The sequence below is a fragment of the Scaptodrosophila lebanonensis genome, unplaced genomic scaffold (assembly GCF_003285725.1).
Source record: "Scaptodrosophila lebanonensis strain 11010-0011.00,11010-0021.00 unplaced genomic scaffold, SlebRS2 tig00001410-arrow-pilon, whole genome shotgun sequence".
NCBI lineage: Eukaryota > Metazoa > Arthropoda > Insecta > Diptera > Drosophilidae > Scaptodrosophila > Scaptodrosophila lebanonensis.
In genome coordinates, this window is record NW_022060738.1 from 3785251 (window position 1) to 3800968 (window position 15718).

Genomic DNA, 15718 nt, shown 5'->3' on the forward strand with positions numbered 1-15718 from the left:
TGAATGTGCAGGGAATTAAAGAATCACCTTCGCCATTGGTTTCTACGATGCATGAATAAATGGGTGGCTTAAATGGAAATTCCTGCAAGCTGCAGAGCTTTCGGCCTTAACCCGAACTTCCTGTACACATTTTAAAACCAACTATGTAATTGCTTACTAATTGGTTACAAAATTGCAGGCACACGCTCTCAACCATCCAGGCCGCAAACACGAACTGAGCTTAAGAACATAACGGCAGATATGAATAGTACGAGCACTCGTATGAGCAGAGAAATGTGGAATAACAATTTATTAGCACCTGCCTCGATGCTGCCAAAATGAAAGTGCTGTGGATACGCGCATATGTAGACTACTCTTAGTAGCACCTTCTTCAGAATCTGGGTCATGGAAAAAACGAAATCAATGCTATCACGACAGCACAGTCGTTGTAGGAACCAATAAGAAGAAAATCCATTCGGATGAGTTTTTTAGTTGGTTCGAAAATTTCACGCGCCGCGGTCGCAGCTCCGTTGGAAATGACGAGCGAGTAGCAAAAAAAAGAATAATAGCTCCAGTGAATAAGTGATTCAAATAAAAGGAAACATCAAGTGTCCTGAATTAGCGATATACTTGATACATAACTGGAATATTAGATAATGCCTAGCGCCAGTGCTAAGTTGGCGTTTTTTGTGGGTGTGGGTGCTGTACTGATCTGTGGAGAGCTCTTGCAATCGGCGCAGGCCTACTCCCAAGTGCTAGTCAATGGAGGGAGTGATGGGTCGGCGGAGCAAGGACCTCGCATCTTCAAGGCGCTCAACACTGACTTAATATTTCCAAGAACGTGAGTTCAATCAAATTAATATTAAGATTTAAATCGACTTTATAAGTGAATTGTTATCCGAACAGCTTCAATTCGAGCGAAAATGTGGTATCCACAACAGAAGGCACAACCACGACGTCGACTCCGTCTTCACTTGTGCCCCCCATTCCATACAATCATCAGCCGGAACCCGAAACAGATATGGATAATGAAGGGCCCATATTTGTTACACCCGTAAGCAATGTTCCGACTCCGGATGTAAACGAGGAGGACAAGTCGACACCTCTATCGGAAGCTACAGCCACTGGTCGCGCCGTCGACTATCGAACCGGTTATCCATTTGGCCAGTTGTTAACGCCGCTCATGAAGTCGAAAAGACCACAACAGTTCAATTCGAGACCTTCGTCCAGTTCAGCTTATTACTCCCCCAGGCAGCCGAGTTATAAGCAGAGCTACAGCCGGGGTGAGACACACGCACATTACCTAAATTTCTTTTTCTAATAACCACTCCGTTTAGGTAAGTTCACTGATCGTTTCGCGCCTGGCGAGGGCGTCGCAGCCGGACAATTCAAGGCACATCACAACCACAACCATGGAGCGAGTGGTAAAGTGACAGCCGGTTCGAATGTGGTGCAATCGTATGTGCCTCCAAAGGATCTTTATTCTTTTCCTCCGCTCAATGCAAAATATCCCTCGCCATCGCAAGATCCTAAAGCGGCGCAGCCATCGAATAGCATCACTAGCTATTTGCCTCCCGCTTCGGGTCCTTTAAGCCCTGCTGGCTATTCGTATCCTGGACCGCCAATGCCGCAATCTAATGGCTATAAGTATCCTGGTCCAGTTAGCCCTGCTTTGACAGATGGGGAGAAAGCTTCGGCGGCTAACAACCCTGCTGCCGCAGCACCAGTTGATGACGATCCTGGTAACGACGATGTGATTGGAGTTTTGCCCGCCAGCGCAATGGACAATTTACCGGCCAATGTTCAAGACGTTAAGGATGTGGGGGGAAGTGCCGATAGCGGTGCCAGCACAGGTAGTGACGGCCCTGATGGCGGAAGTGATTTAGGAGATGCTGATGGGGATACTGGTGATAAGTTGCCCATACCTGCACTACCAGACAGCGGCGGGACACCTAGCGGCGATGATATGAAATATGATACTAATATGGAATATCCCACCCCGCCACCTGGTTGGCTCGAGGCCCATCCAGACTCTGCTGCACCAAAGCCGGAAGACCACGATCACGATCATCATCACGAACACTATCACGATGACCATCATGATGATCACATTTCTGATGTTATTCCAGAACACTTTCATGACCATCCGCCCAGTTTTCATGACCACCATCATTTCGACTATACCGAGGACTCGTATCCAGAGTTAATTTACGATGACCATCCACACCACCATCATCATCATCCACATCCACCACCACCGCCGCCACCTCCACCACCACCACCGCCAACGGCGCCGCCACCACCACCATCTCCACCACCGCCACCACCAGAACCAAGAGTTAAAAAGTACAGTTACTTTTACATTGGCCGCAAGCTATGGTACATTCCACTCTATTTCACGGTGTGGTTCAGTTTCTACATCCTGTGGTTGATCATAAAATCTATTGGCCGTCATAAGGTCAACTTGCCAAACCACTATGTTCAAAGACGCAGCCTACTCGACGATAATTCCCAGCGAAGTCGCGACGAATATCTCAATAATATGACTGTTACAGTTCTGGAGCATATAGATAAATTTAAGCAGAAATACTTGACCTAATTAATACGCTAACAAAATATGTGTACAAACCGTTACGCTGAATAAAAGACTTTATATTAAATAAACAATATACTAATATATTTATCTATTGAATTAAATTCAACTCGTCATAATTACAAATCTACAATTTAGAAAGTTTCCAGGTAAATTATAATTTTTTGAAAATAATGTGTTAAGTAGCGTGAAAATTGGCAGCACTGTCAGCATCGACTAGTATCGATATGTCATAGCTTTCGATTGCAGACTTTACACATCACTTTGACAGCCCCACATCTTCAGGCGGCCTAACAAACGTTTGTGCACTGTTTTCCTATTTTTATACATACATACATACATATATAAAATAAACAATTCGCCAAGATGTCTTATATGCTACCGCATTTACACAATGGCTGGCAGGTGGACCAGGCAATACTGTCGGAAGAGGATCGTGTGGTCGTAAGTAGTAATCCAGCCCGACGTAAAACTGAAACCAACCAGCGATTAAATTTTACTAACTTTTCTAGGTAATACGTTTTGGCCACGATTGGGACCCGGCTTGTATGAAAATGGACGAGGTCATGTACAGCATTGCCGAGAAGGTGAAAAACTTTGCCGTCATTTATTTGGTGGACATTACGGAAGTGCCGGACTTTAATAAAATGTACGAATTGTATGATCCGTGCACAGTCATGTTCTTCTTCCGCAATAAACACATCATGATTGATTTGGGCACCGGCAATAACAACAAAATCAATTGGCCATTGGAGGACAAACAAGAGATGATCGATATTGTGGAAACGGTGTATAGAGGCGCGCGTAAAGGTCGCGGTCTGGTTGTGTCGCCGAAGGACTACTCCACTAAATATAGATATTAAGCTGATTTTTGCCAATCAACTAGTCGTAATTTAAATACCAATTTACTATTAAACGCACTGATTCAACCAAAATGCCCATCGTTATAAATTGTTCAATATATGTATTTATTTTCTTGTTGTTTATTTTCTCTTTGTCACATTTCTCATTAATATCTCTAACATTTACATCAATTTCGCCATTATATGTATAACATTTAACTACGTTTCTTTTTAATTTGTAATAGCTCATATTATTTTAGTTCAATTTCTGGCTTTAAAGTAATGTTTACAATAATTTAACTTGATTTATACTATTTCCAATTGCTTTTCATTCGATCATGCTGTAATTTAAGTTCAGTTATAGGTACATGTATGTGGAAAGCAAGTCAGCAAGTCGAAACTGAGTGTGAGTGGCGTCCAGGTCCACAAAATCGTTTTTGGTACAAAAGTATAAAAGAAAACGGCGCAACTTAACGAAAATTTCGACTATTTGATCTCATTCTCTATTTAATATTTTTGAAATGCACAAATGCCATGCTTCATGCGTTTTATACTTAGTTAGTTGAACTTGCCTTTATATGTGTTTGATTTTAGTTATTGTTCATTTAATACAACAGCTCTGTTTTGTCTTATATGTTCTTTATTTTTTTAATGCTTACGCTTAACAATTGGTTCCGCTACTCGTTGGCTTATATGACTAATATTTTTTATATTTTTATTTTAAATATATTTAGCTACATTTATTTAGTTCATATATTTATGTATATTCGAAACAAATTCAACTCTACAAGGATTTCGTTTTTACCATTATGATCTTCAGCATATAACCAACAATTAAACTATATACTCGTTTATATTTATTTTGTTTTTGTTTTGCTACACCATTTCCTAGACACTTGCCATTTGAGTTACATATGTATTCCCATTGTATAAAATAGCTACAATGTATTAAAAAAATTGTGTTAATGGGGTACGCTTTGTAAACTTATGCACAGGATAGGTACAAATTAGACTCAGGCATGTAAGAAAGTCTCAAATCGGTTTCACCGAACCCGCACAAACGACAAAATGTAGCGCTATTTTTACACGTTCCATGGATTCTCCAATTCTTTTCGATTAATTGCTTATTATTGAAAAATATGTTACTTTTATATTTTAATTTATATACTTTTCTCGCTTGAGGAGCAAATGCATTTTCATAGAAAAATAGAGATGCGTAGGTGGGATGAGTTAGGAAATTGTTTATACTATACTTTAATTTAATTTGTAATTCTCCATTTTAGTTTTTAACAATATATTTTTTACAACAACTCTATGCAATTTTCAACAATTATTTTTTGTTTTCCCCTTTTTTATTACCTGGCTCTTAATAGTTCTTATTGAATGCATTTATGACTAGACCAAAATTGTTAAGCAAATTCGAAAGTTCATTGCGCAATTCTTTGAAAAACATATTTAAAGAGAAAGAAGAAATTTCGAGCCCTATTCAAGTAGTTGTAAAATTGTAAATTCTCCATGTAGGAGTAAAATGAAAGTTCGAAATGCACAAACTAAGAGTACTCTTCAAATATTTTACAAAATTGTCATGCATGTAATAATGTGTAGGTATAAGTCAGAGTACATCGAGGGCTTTGACCTACACATGCATATGTATTTGTAAGTCATGTTGTATTTGTGTGTGTGCAATCTATTTTGTTACTAAGTTGTAATACTTTTAGTATTTGGCTGTAGTTTTTGTATATAGTATACTATATATGTATATGCACATTTAAGACACTACAATAGTTTTTCTTTGAAGGGTCTGATATCGGCTGGATGCTGACATTCGCTTTGCTCTGCTTGGGTTGGAGATAGTGTGAAAAATAAATCCGAGTATCAATACTTAACTTTAGAGTTCTATTAATAATAGACAACAGTCTCTAAGTACGAATACGTTGTTTGTTCTTGTTCACTTGCCAACTACTACGAGGAGTGAGTTTTAAGAAATTGCCTCTTAAAAAAGTTGTAATGTCTTCAAATATACGTGTACAAGTAAGTATGTATGTATCTCGCAAGCAACTCTTTACTATTGGCCTAACTTTTCGTTTTCACTAAATGCGCTTAAACTCTACCGATTTATCTAGTAAGTTGTATATCATCTATATATGTATATGAATGTACCTATGCATATAACTCGATATATACATGTTTGTAGGTGCACATATCCATATATTCTGCAATACACGTTTTGTAGTTTACATCTCGTTGCCAAATAATGAGCTGATGTCTTAACTAACAACAACCAGGGCGCAAAAAAATCCAAACCCGGATCAATCCTTATCGTCACCATTGACAACAATACGTAAACAGTCAGTTATTAAGCTCTAACACACAAGTTCGTTCCATGCCCAGGACTACTGAGCAGCCTGAACAAGGTTGGCTAGAAGAGCGTCTCCTTGGACCATTTTCTCGAAGTGCTGGGCAAGCTGGGATCATGGGACTCCTCACTCTTACTGCGATTGCCTTGGGAAGCTAGTCCGTCGCTATCGTTATGGTCCCCATCCTCCAAGGCCCGGTCATCATCATCGGTATCATCCTCCTCAGTGGGCAGCTTTATCAGCGGCAGTTCCAGCATCACGGCAGGCGTTGCTGTGGGTACAAGACGCCCTTCATCGCTGCCAGTGGCTGTGCAGAGGACATTGAGATTCGTGGCACTTCTGCTGACACCGCTTAATGCAAAACCCTGAGCACCAACCGGACCACCGCCACCCCTTAATATAAGCTCCTTCAGTGAGGACGGCATGCAGATTGTCTGGGGGCGTGTGGTGACCACCGAATCCGATATGGAGGACGCACATGGGTCGTGAGCAGGTTTGCTAAGTGGCAGTTGTGTGGCATGCGTTTGTATGGGTGGCTGCGGCACCTGCGTATTGTTGTTGTTGATGTTATTGACGTTTGTGGCTGAGCCACTGGAACACAAAAAATTATTGTCCGTCAGGGGACTGGAACGACCTAGACTAATGACCGTGTTGAGGCTGCTGTACTGTGTCTGAGTGGCAGACTCCCCGCTGCCACCTGGATTGCCGCCACTACCACCACCGACTGCATCCAGCAATCCCACCTCCGTGTTCAGAGTGGAGCACGTGTCCTCCTCCGTGGTAGTTGTGGTGGTTGTCGTCGTTGTTGTTGGCAAGCTCTGTGGATCGCTGTATTGCTGGAGGAGATGCGCGCGTCGTGGTTGCGCCGATGTTGGCGGACTATTGCCGGTGCAGATGATTGCCCCAAAATGGGTTTCCAGTGGCGCCACTGCTAAGGCCTGATTGGCTGCGCCAGCCGATTGAAATTCATGTAGTGGTTGGCCCAGCAGCTGGATGCGATCACTCGAAGAAGCGCTGATGGTGCGATGGCGTTGCAGGAGCGGCCGCCTAGGACGCACGCCCGTTGGCATTGTGCTCAGACTCAAGCGTTTCTCACTGGGATGATGAAGTACTAATGGTGCCAGCACTGGCTGCTGCGGCAGCTTCTGCTGTGGGTCTGCAGAAGTCACCTTCTCCACTATGGCATTTGCAGCTGCCGTTGCAGCAGCCGCTGCCTGTAGAGCCTGTTCCTCGCTATCACTGCTCAGCTGCTGCATGTCGTCGTCCGTATCGGCGTTACTTTCCACTCCAAAAACCGAATCCTCGTCCAGGGAACGCAGCTCAGAGTCTTGATAATCGAGCGAAGAGATCTTAAAGGAACTAAGTGAGGCGAGCGGCGCACGCTTCTCGGCATTGAAAAGTGCCTTGGCCGAAACGGTCCCCAGACTGACGCTGCCATTCAGCTTGTCCATGCTCATGGGTGTACTGTCAATGCTAATGCTGCTGGAGTTGGCCGCCATAGTCATCGCCGTTGCTGTCGTTGCTGTTGCAGTTGCAGTTGTCGCAGATGCTGCCGCTGTGGTTGCATTGGTGGTATAGGGAAAGCTATTGTTGTTGCTTTCGGGAGCTGGAGCAGCTGAACGCTGCAGCTCCACAACCGTCAATTTGCGACGCACACCCAGACGTAGTTCGTCCGAGGGTGAGTCGGAGAAATGAAACGCTTGTTGATGGGCACTCGTTGGAGGCGCCGATTGTATGGGCTTGGGCAATGGCAGGCCTAGGTCCAAGATGCTTCCAGCGCCAACAAGAGCCTGATTGTATGGATACACGTCTACTGTGTCAGCACTGATGGAGTGAATCTGCTGTTTGCGCCCGGCCTGAGCGCTATCTGGGTCGTACGAGACAATACTGTGCTTGGGAACAATTGTGGGAGCACTTAAGCCACAGGAACCAACTGAAGCATTGGCTGGAGCTGCAGGCACCTTGGACTTGGAGGCTGGCTCGTGAATGCTGCGTTCCGAGGGACAAGGAGACGCCTTGGGCGTGGGCTGTATCACCTGAATGTCCGGATAGTAGTAGTCCCAGTTCTCTATGCTCGATGTGCGCGACGCAGTCGAAAGCTTACGCTGCAGAGTTGGCGGCAAGTTGCTCATGCCCAGTGTGTAAGCAGAGGTGCGGCGCTCAAGATAGGAGCTGTCTGTGCTGCAACAGGTCATTGCGCTGCTGCGTCGAGAGTCGTGACCCTGCAAACAAAAAAGGATGAGAGTAGACTTGGTTTATTCGTTTCATTGTTACATCAGTGGCTGTGTAGATTAGACCTAATGCTTTAAAGCTTACTTAATCAAAATCTTAATATATCTGCACCGACCGTTGTCATTTTTTGCTTTCCACAATTGGTAAATAAAATCTATTTATTATTAATCTCTACTGGCAACTACTATATTATGGCTATGACTAAGGGCGTACGCAGCCTTTCGCTAAGGGGGAGGGGCCAAAATATTAAAATTTTGATTCAATAATGCACGGCACTCCCCTGCCCCTCAGCGTACGCCTTGGCTGTGCCTCTGGCCGACTGTCTTGCTTCGCCAAAAAACAACAAAAACAGCGAGATCGAGTTAGTCCTGAACAGCGCGGCTGGGCACCCCTTTCAAGTCTAGCCTTTGACGAGCGCAAAGCCCTAACACTGCAGCTGCATTTGCAATAAGAGGAAAAGCGCTGCTAAATTACAATGTTAATTACAGAAAGAGAGCGCTGTAGACGCAAATGCTAGATCGCTACAAAACTGAACAGTGCGGCTGGGCACCCTTTCAAGTCTAGCCTTTGACGAGCGGAAAGCCCTAACACTGCAGCTGCATTTGCAATAAGAGGAAAAGCGCTGCGAAATTACAATGTTAATTACAGAAAGAGAGCTCTGTAGACGCAAATGCTAGATCGCAACAAAACTGAACAGCGCGGCTGAGCACACTTTCAAGTAAAGCCTTTGACGAACGCAAAGCCCTAACACTGCAGCTGCATTTGCAGATCAGCTGCTGCAATGAGAGCAATGTTAATTACAGCTAGAGAGCGCTGCAAACGCAGCCGAATGTTATTACAATTATGTTATGTTGCAACGACTTTTATTGCAAACGGCAAACAATAATGTGTTATGAGTTTATGTTACAAATTTAAATTTAATTCGATGGGGATGACTTTGCTTACACTGCGCCGAACAAGGGAATTCTTCTAATCTAAAAACAAGTTCCCTTGACAAGTTCGGTTTTTCTCCTTAATTGTTAAATGTAATACGATTAAATTCAGCCTGAAGAAGGCCTTAGTTGCTCTGGCTATAATTTAACATTGCAATATAGCGTTAGTTCCAAGGACTGTTATCATTGTGCTATTATTATAAAATATAATCATTTTAAAATTTTATTCATTCTCTTACAACATAATGCTTAATCTTGAGTTATACTTTACAACTCAACCAATATTTATTCTTTTTAAGCAAAAAAATAAAACTCATAAAATAATGAATATTTTTAGTTTTATTTATTTAGATCAAAGGTAAAACTCAAGGTGTAATTTTGCCTGAATATATTTTTTAAAGGATATTTATCTTTGTACTATAGGGGGACTTGCTGTTTAAGGATATATATAAATTTTTCCCATATTCCCTATGAAAATAGTAGGGAATTACAACTTGAGTTTTATTTTATTTAAAGTAGTATAACTTAAAATTAATCTTCATATTGAAAGAGAACGAATACAAATTTAGCTATTTAAATAATGGAGAATATGCATACATAATCCTAAAAATAGGATATTGGGATAGTCCTCGTTTTCTCAAAGCTACTACTTACAAGTGAATAAAATAAACGTTTTTGGCGGTCCCTGATTAATTCAAAATAAAGAGTACAATAATGTAATCACAATGGGCCAAACGGTGACCTAAGTGAGCCCTGGGTCTACTCTTGACCTTGATCGCACCTTCCTACAATAATGTAAATAAATAATACGATTAAGTCCACCTTTGCTGTCTAAAGTGGCTTCGCAAAACCTCGTGATAATTGATTCTATTTACCAGATTGTATATACAATACCCACCGCTAGTGGCACGGATAGAAACCCTTGTTTGCTGCGCGTCGAATCCGATCGTTTGTGCGTTTGGGCCTCCTCGTCCAACTCTTGCAGCGTTCCATCCCGCTGCATATACGGCTCATGGTCCATCTCGTCCTCTGTTTCCACAAAGTAGTCATCGGTGCCAAAGCTGCCGCCCATTGGATAATTGCTGAAGATGCGAGACGATTCTGAACCGCTTTTGCGACGACCAACGCCTATATGACTACTGCCACCACCAGCCGAGATGGCCGAGTAGGAGAAGCGACGCGGTGGCTCCAGCAAATAACTGTAGCCGGCGCCGGTGGTGCAACCAGCAACTAAAGATTAAAATCAGTAATTAAGCGATAAGTCGAATGTAATAGGACACTAATAATGGGGGTGGGAGAACCTACAATTATTAGAGCTCACTTACCCATGGAAGAGCAACGGTAGCCGCGATGCAGCATTGGCGGTGCACTTACATTGCCCAGCGAGAGCATTCGTTGTCGCCTATAAACCAGAGCGTCGTACTCATCCGGATAGATGGACATACCGGTGGCGACAATCGCCTCTTGTATCTCACGCTCCTCCTCCTCCTGCATGCAAACGGCGGCCACAGCGGCCATCTTGGGATCCTTTAGGACCTTCATGGTCTCATTGGAACTGCTTCGACTCTTCCACACAATCAGGAAGACCATCAGGCCGAAGAATCCGCCTAGAGTGGCTGCAATGCGCACGCCCGTCATAACATCGTAGGTGGCAAAGAATTCCTCCCGTATGCGCGCACGCTCGGCGGCATACTCGGCCTCAGTCAGATTGTGCGGATCAGTGGGCAGCGGCACGTACGGCATTGCTGTGGAAGCGGCGATGGCACCTCCAGTGGACACACTGCGTGTCTCGTTGAAAGCGGCAGTGGAATAGTTGGCTCGGCTGAACGTCGCCGGTGTCGATGATGCAGACGTTGACGCTGATCGCGACTCGCGGCCACCACCAGGAGCAGAATGACCAGCAAGCCGTAGAGCAGCTGCACTTCGGCTATCCTCAATGCTATGTCCATGATTGTGTGGCGTGGTGGCCAAGGCGCGGGTGATTCTTGATTGACTGTGCTTGGTTGCAACGACGGCATCCTCAACGTGTCCTTCTCGAGCATAATTTTGGCTATGGCTGTTGGCTGATGTTCTCTCTAATGATTGATAAGATTGCTGGCTTGTAGTTGCTGTTGTTGTTGTTGTTGTTGCTGTTGACGGCGTTGCTGCAGACGACGAGACGCGTCGTGAAATTTTGGCCATCTCTATGTCAACATTATTTCTGAAAGAACAGAAAACAGAGACCAAAAGTAAGTTAACAATTTTCATTCTAATAAAAATATTTATATGAAACAATATCTTTACTAATATTATAAAGAGGAAAGATTTGATTGCTTGCTTGTTTGTTTGTTTATTTGGTTTAAAAAAGCCTCTGACTTAAAGGATTCTTTCACTGTTGGGAAGCTACACTATCCCTGGTTAACATAGGCTATATTATATTTCCAAAAAAGACAGGGATCCTTACTAAAACGCCAATAATGTAGCCCAAGGTGTACAATGCCTATATAATTCAGAATCCTCCTCGAAATATAATGTCACTTCCTATATTAAGGCAATATTATTCAAGTTACCCAGATGAATGGATCGACACCCACAGGAATTTTTTAATTCTCTTAGTCCTTCTGGACTGCGGCCACATGAATTGAAGCTAAAAATCGGAATTCCAATCATGCTTTTGGGAAATTAAAGCCTTATGAGAATGTGCAATGATGATGCTTATTAAGGAATTGCAGGACAATTTAAGTCTTAATTAAGGACAATTTAACCATTATCAACGACCCAGGAGCTGGCTAACTAGCTCTAATACAGAGGATACCGATGATCCCAACTGATCTGTAAATCCCAATTAAACGGCTTCTATTTCCGGTAAAAAAAAGTCTTTCGCGTTAACTAGGAATGTTTTACTCATGGCCAACTAAATGTTCTATCGCGGGTCGGAGCTCCTGAACATCAATTTATTTGGCTGCCATTAAATAAAATAACATCAAATATCGTTCACAGAGATGTTCTGACTCAATAAAGAATAACAAAAACATCTAAAAAAAAACCAAAACAATCATTAATATAATAACAAACAAACTATGTTTTTAATTTCACTTTTATTTTAGTAACTCATAGCAAAAAGAAAGGTGTAAGGATGTGTGTGTTCTAAAATATGTAATTTTTAGATTTTTGTAAAATATCTAATAAACTTTGTTGTTGTTTTTATTGAATTAAATTATTTGAATATGTGATAATAAGTAATTCTTAGCTTGAGCTGTATTATATTTATTCGTTTTATTATTATACTTCGTCTGTATCGATTACTAATCTTCCTTAAATTATAGAGCTTTCACATTGAAATTTTACGTCGAGAGTTCTTGTTGATGGACACAAATAAATAATATGATATGATGGATTTGGAAATCCATTGATTGAATGATGTGATTGCATTACTCGAAGGTGGCCTTCCTAAATGCAGAAAAAATAAATAAATAAAAATTACAATTGAATGAAAAATGGATGGTAGGGCTTATGTGTGCTTCGCAGATTAAGGCTTTCTTGGTTATTCTAGCTCTTATACTTTTCGTATGCTTGTGTTCACATAAATGGACGAATGGATATGGTTATATCGACTCTTCTTGTTATACTGGTTAGGCATATTCCCGTATATATACTTTCTCGTCTATGGTCTGTGCCGACAGACAGAAAGAGGTTTCTGTGAGTTAGTACATATCTTTTCCCCATTGGCTACAGTATATAAAAATCAACTAATTTGTATTTGTTCCGTGAAGTTTGCTAAGCCTTTATACACACACTTACGGTTAGACGGACACCCACAACAGAATATTTCAAAGCCACAAACTTATCTGAAATTCTTAGCGCATTGTTGTGCGACGTTGCACGTAGCGCATTTTTAATTGTTGCCAAGGATTCTTTTCGTACCTCCCTCATGATGCCTTCGGCAAGCTCTTCAAATATGTTTGAAATGAGAAAATTAAAGAAATAAAAACAAATGAGAAAAGAACGAAGAAGCATCCCCCCCCCCCACACACCAGCTGAAACGACCCCACCATGGATTGAATACTCGTCTATCCTTGGATTTTCAACAAGTTGATTCAGAACGATGCCACGCTTTGGTGCTGGCCACCAGTCGTCTGTTGCCTGCCGCCTAATGTCGATTACAATTGTGCCATTGTCAGCCAGTTAGTCAGCCGCATCCATTCATACTCCGGCCCCTTTATCCTCGACAGCGTTATCTAATTGTTCGCTTTGTATTGACAGTCGCGCATTGCGGATCTGCGCCTTGCTGGGTTTTTCTATTTGAGTTGTTCTTTTCACTTTTGTTTTAGCCATCCATTTTTATTTTTTTATATGCCACGGATAATATATATTTATGTGATGTCCTGCTTCCTAGCCACAAATACACACACACACACACGCACACAGTCGCTTGTCATTGAAGGACGCTGCTTCAGTGGCCATTGCAAATATTCATCATAAAAGTTTTAGTGTAGCGCAGCTCGTACCTGGAACTGCTTCCACTTTTTTATGTTTTATTCGTGTTCTTTATCCTATTTTTAGTTTCATGGTAGCAAAAGTTTTTATGGCCATTACGCCATTTGCTATAATTCGCTCGCCATGCCTTACTTATAAACTTAAATTGCGTGTGTAAGCGATTTCAAGTGACTTGTAATGGCTCTCATCTTCGTTTATTCTAATATTGTAATGCTACTATTTATTCGACATAAATTACGAGTATACTATACATATGTATTCGGGAAAGGTACACGCAATTACATGATGGTATCGATTTTGTCGGAATTTCCGAAGGTATTTTGAAAAAAGTAAATCGATTTAGACTAATGCTAAGAAATAGTAATAATTTGAATGACTGGCTCCCAATTTTTAGTAATCAAGTAATTAATTAGAAAGCACAGAAAAGAGCACTTTTTAAAGGGATGCCTTATTTTTCGGTTGAGGAATTAAGAGGAAGAAAACTTCTACATCTTAAAAAAAAATAGAGAAGTACCCCTAAGTATTTATTTTTGGATCGCAATCTTTTGAGAATTTAATTATCCCTGTAGCAAGAGACCCTGAGTGGGATACATGAATTAAAGTTGTAGTTTAGCTCACTATGGACATGGCGATTGAGTTGATAATTGTAAGCCTAGTAAAGAAGCGAAAGCAGTCGAAAATAAACGGAATATAATTATGAAACTGCCACAATAAATATGCAAAAATATTATAATGGTTGTATGAAATCCCAACTATTACTGCGCCTCATATCTTTATGTTTCTCTTTTCGTTTTGCAAATGCTATATATACAAGTATATGCTATACAGCAATATAATTTCTTTCTTAGTATACATCTGCTATTGTACAGTTTTACAGAAATACGTATACGTATATCCTAACACTCCTTGTACCACAAAATGAGTCTTCATTGGTTTTAATTGAAATGTGTTTGTGGAATCATCCATCCAAGCATTTACGGATTGATAGTATTAGGCCATAAGTTAGGGTAAGTGTCAGTATTTAACTTTAATATCTGCAGCTGTTAGAACATAAAAACTGATTCCTTCTCAATATTATGGAATTCACATGCACGTATTACTTTTAATTGCTCTCGAGCTTTCTGAAATATCTTTACATTTTTATATTATTTTATATTTTATATACAATTCCAACTGAATACCAACTCAAATATTAATTAAATAGAGCAACTTAAAGACCGACCACCAATATACTTTGGTCCTTTCGGCAGATATTTAGCCATTTCCCATTTCAAAGAAAATTAAAATAAATGTTAAGGTCAAAGCAGGTTTCTATGAACTTGCAGTTCATGAAAAAACATAATATTATTGACATTTCAAAATTTTCTTTGCAAACTTTAACAAAAAGCCGAATATTTTATAACTTTCATAGTTAAAAGTTTGTTATGTTCATTTTCGATTGAAAGGTTCAACTGATTGCTTGTCTGCTTACATTATTAATTGCAACAACGTCCAATTTCAGTCCCCAGCCATTCACAAAAATGAGCAAACTATTGAACTAAAATTGAATAGAAATATGAACTCAATACAATGGAAAACGAAGAATGGCGTTTGTTTTTATTTATCTTATGCTGCATGAACAGCGCCATTGTTGAAAGCTTTTAGGCCCCAGGGATCGAAGTTATAGTTGCTATTATTATTATTATTATAAGTTAAAGTTTCTCAACTTTAAAAGTTGATAGATTACTCTAGTAAGTTAAATAATGGAGCTGCATAAATAATAGTAGCGTTTATTTTGTGTTGGACCGACAACAAACAATAAAGTATACAATTTTCATACAATACTTATGTACATTGAAAGCCTATATAAACATATCGCGCATATCGATGTCAAAGCGAGCTGAGCAGGAGAGCAAAAAAATAAATAAAAAGAATCAGGCATACAAACCAACTACAAATTAGTTCAATGTGTTCCCTATTGTTATTGTTTTTTCTCTCCTAGTTGGTGCTGTTGTTGTTTTTGTTGCTATTCTTGCTGTCCATCTTGTTTAGGGCATGATGGATGATTGTGGTTGGGCTAACTGGCAAACATGCTGACAGGGTCTCTCGTTCTGTGGCCTACTGTGCGTATGCGTAACGAAAATTCTGGGCACTGTTGCTTACACGAAAATAATAATAATTCATCATGTTAACGCACGTTTCATGTTATTGTCGAACAGACATACACACTTATACATATTTATATATCTCTTATGTGTACACATACTATATATACTAAGTATATGTTTATGTATCTGTGAGCACATTTATGTATTTCATCTCAACCAA

General features: G+C 40.7%; 3 protein-coding genes across 3 annotated transcripts in view; 2 read left to right on the forward strand and 1 right to left on the reverse strand.

Annotated features, from left to right (window-relative positions):
* The first annotated feature begins 635 nt into the window (after window positions 1-635).
* Window positions 636-2578, forward strand: LOC115630756 (actin cytoskeleton-regulatory complex protein pan1). Its single transcript, XM_030527411.1, has 3 exons — window positions 636-820; window positions 886-1238; window positions 1317-2578. Exons 1-3 carry the CDS (start codon window positions 636-638, stop codon window positions 2576-2578), a joined length of 1800 nt encoding a protein of 599 aa, XP_030383271.1.
* Window positions 2579-2853: 275 nt separating this feature from the next.
* On the forward strand, window positions 2854-3539 carry LOC115630633 (thioredoxin-like protein 4A). Its single transcript, XM_030527269.1, has 2 exons — window positions 2854-3016; window positions 3085-3539. The coding sequence occupies exons 1-2, from the start codon at window positions 2939-2941 to the stop codon at window positions 3433-3435; spliced, it is 429 nt and encodes a 142-aa protein (XP_030383129.1). The 5' UTR covers window positions 2854-2938; the 3' UTR covers window positions 3436-3539.
* A 1361-nt stretch (window positions 3540-4900) lies between these two features.
* The window catches only part of LOC115630757, a 65161-nt gene continuing 54343 nt past the window's right edge, over window positions 4901-15718 (reverse strand). Inside the window, exons 2-4 of the mRNA XM_030527412.1 lie at window positions 10261-11135; window positions 9834-10165; window positions 4901-7993 (exon numbers count right to left, since the gene is read on the reverse strand). Of these exons, the coding sequence (XP_030383272.1) occupies window positions 5834-7993; window positions 9834-10165; window positions 10261-11116 (3348 nt within the window). The 5' untranslated portion in view covers window positions 11117-11135 and the 3' untranslated portion in view covers window positions 4901-5833. The remainder of the gene's footprint in view (window positions 7994-9833; window positions 10166-10260; window positions 11136-15718) is intronic.

Coding starts and splice junctions, on each gene's coding strand:
- LOC115630756 (XM_030527411.1), top strand. CDS start 636: ATGCCTAGCGCCAGTGCTAAGTTGGCGTTTTTTGTGGGTGTGGGTGCT. Junction 821..885: donor GACTTAATATTTCCAAGAAC/GTGAGTTCAATC, acceptor TTATCCGAACAG/CTTCAATTCGAGCGAAAATG. Junction 1,239..1,316: donor TTACTCCCCCAGGCAGCCGA/GTTATAAGCAGA, acceptor CACTCCGTTTAG/GTAAGTTCACTGATCGTTTC.
- LOC115630633 (XM_030527269.1), top strand. CDS start 2,939: ATGTCTTATATGCTACCGCATTTACACAATGGCTGGCAGGTGGACCAG. Junction 3,017..3,084: donor CGGAAGAGGATCGTGTGGTC/GTAAGTAGTAAT, acceptor TAACTTTTCTAG/GTAATACGTTTTGGCCACGA.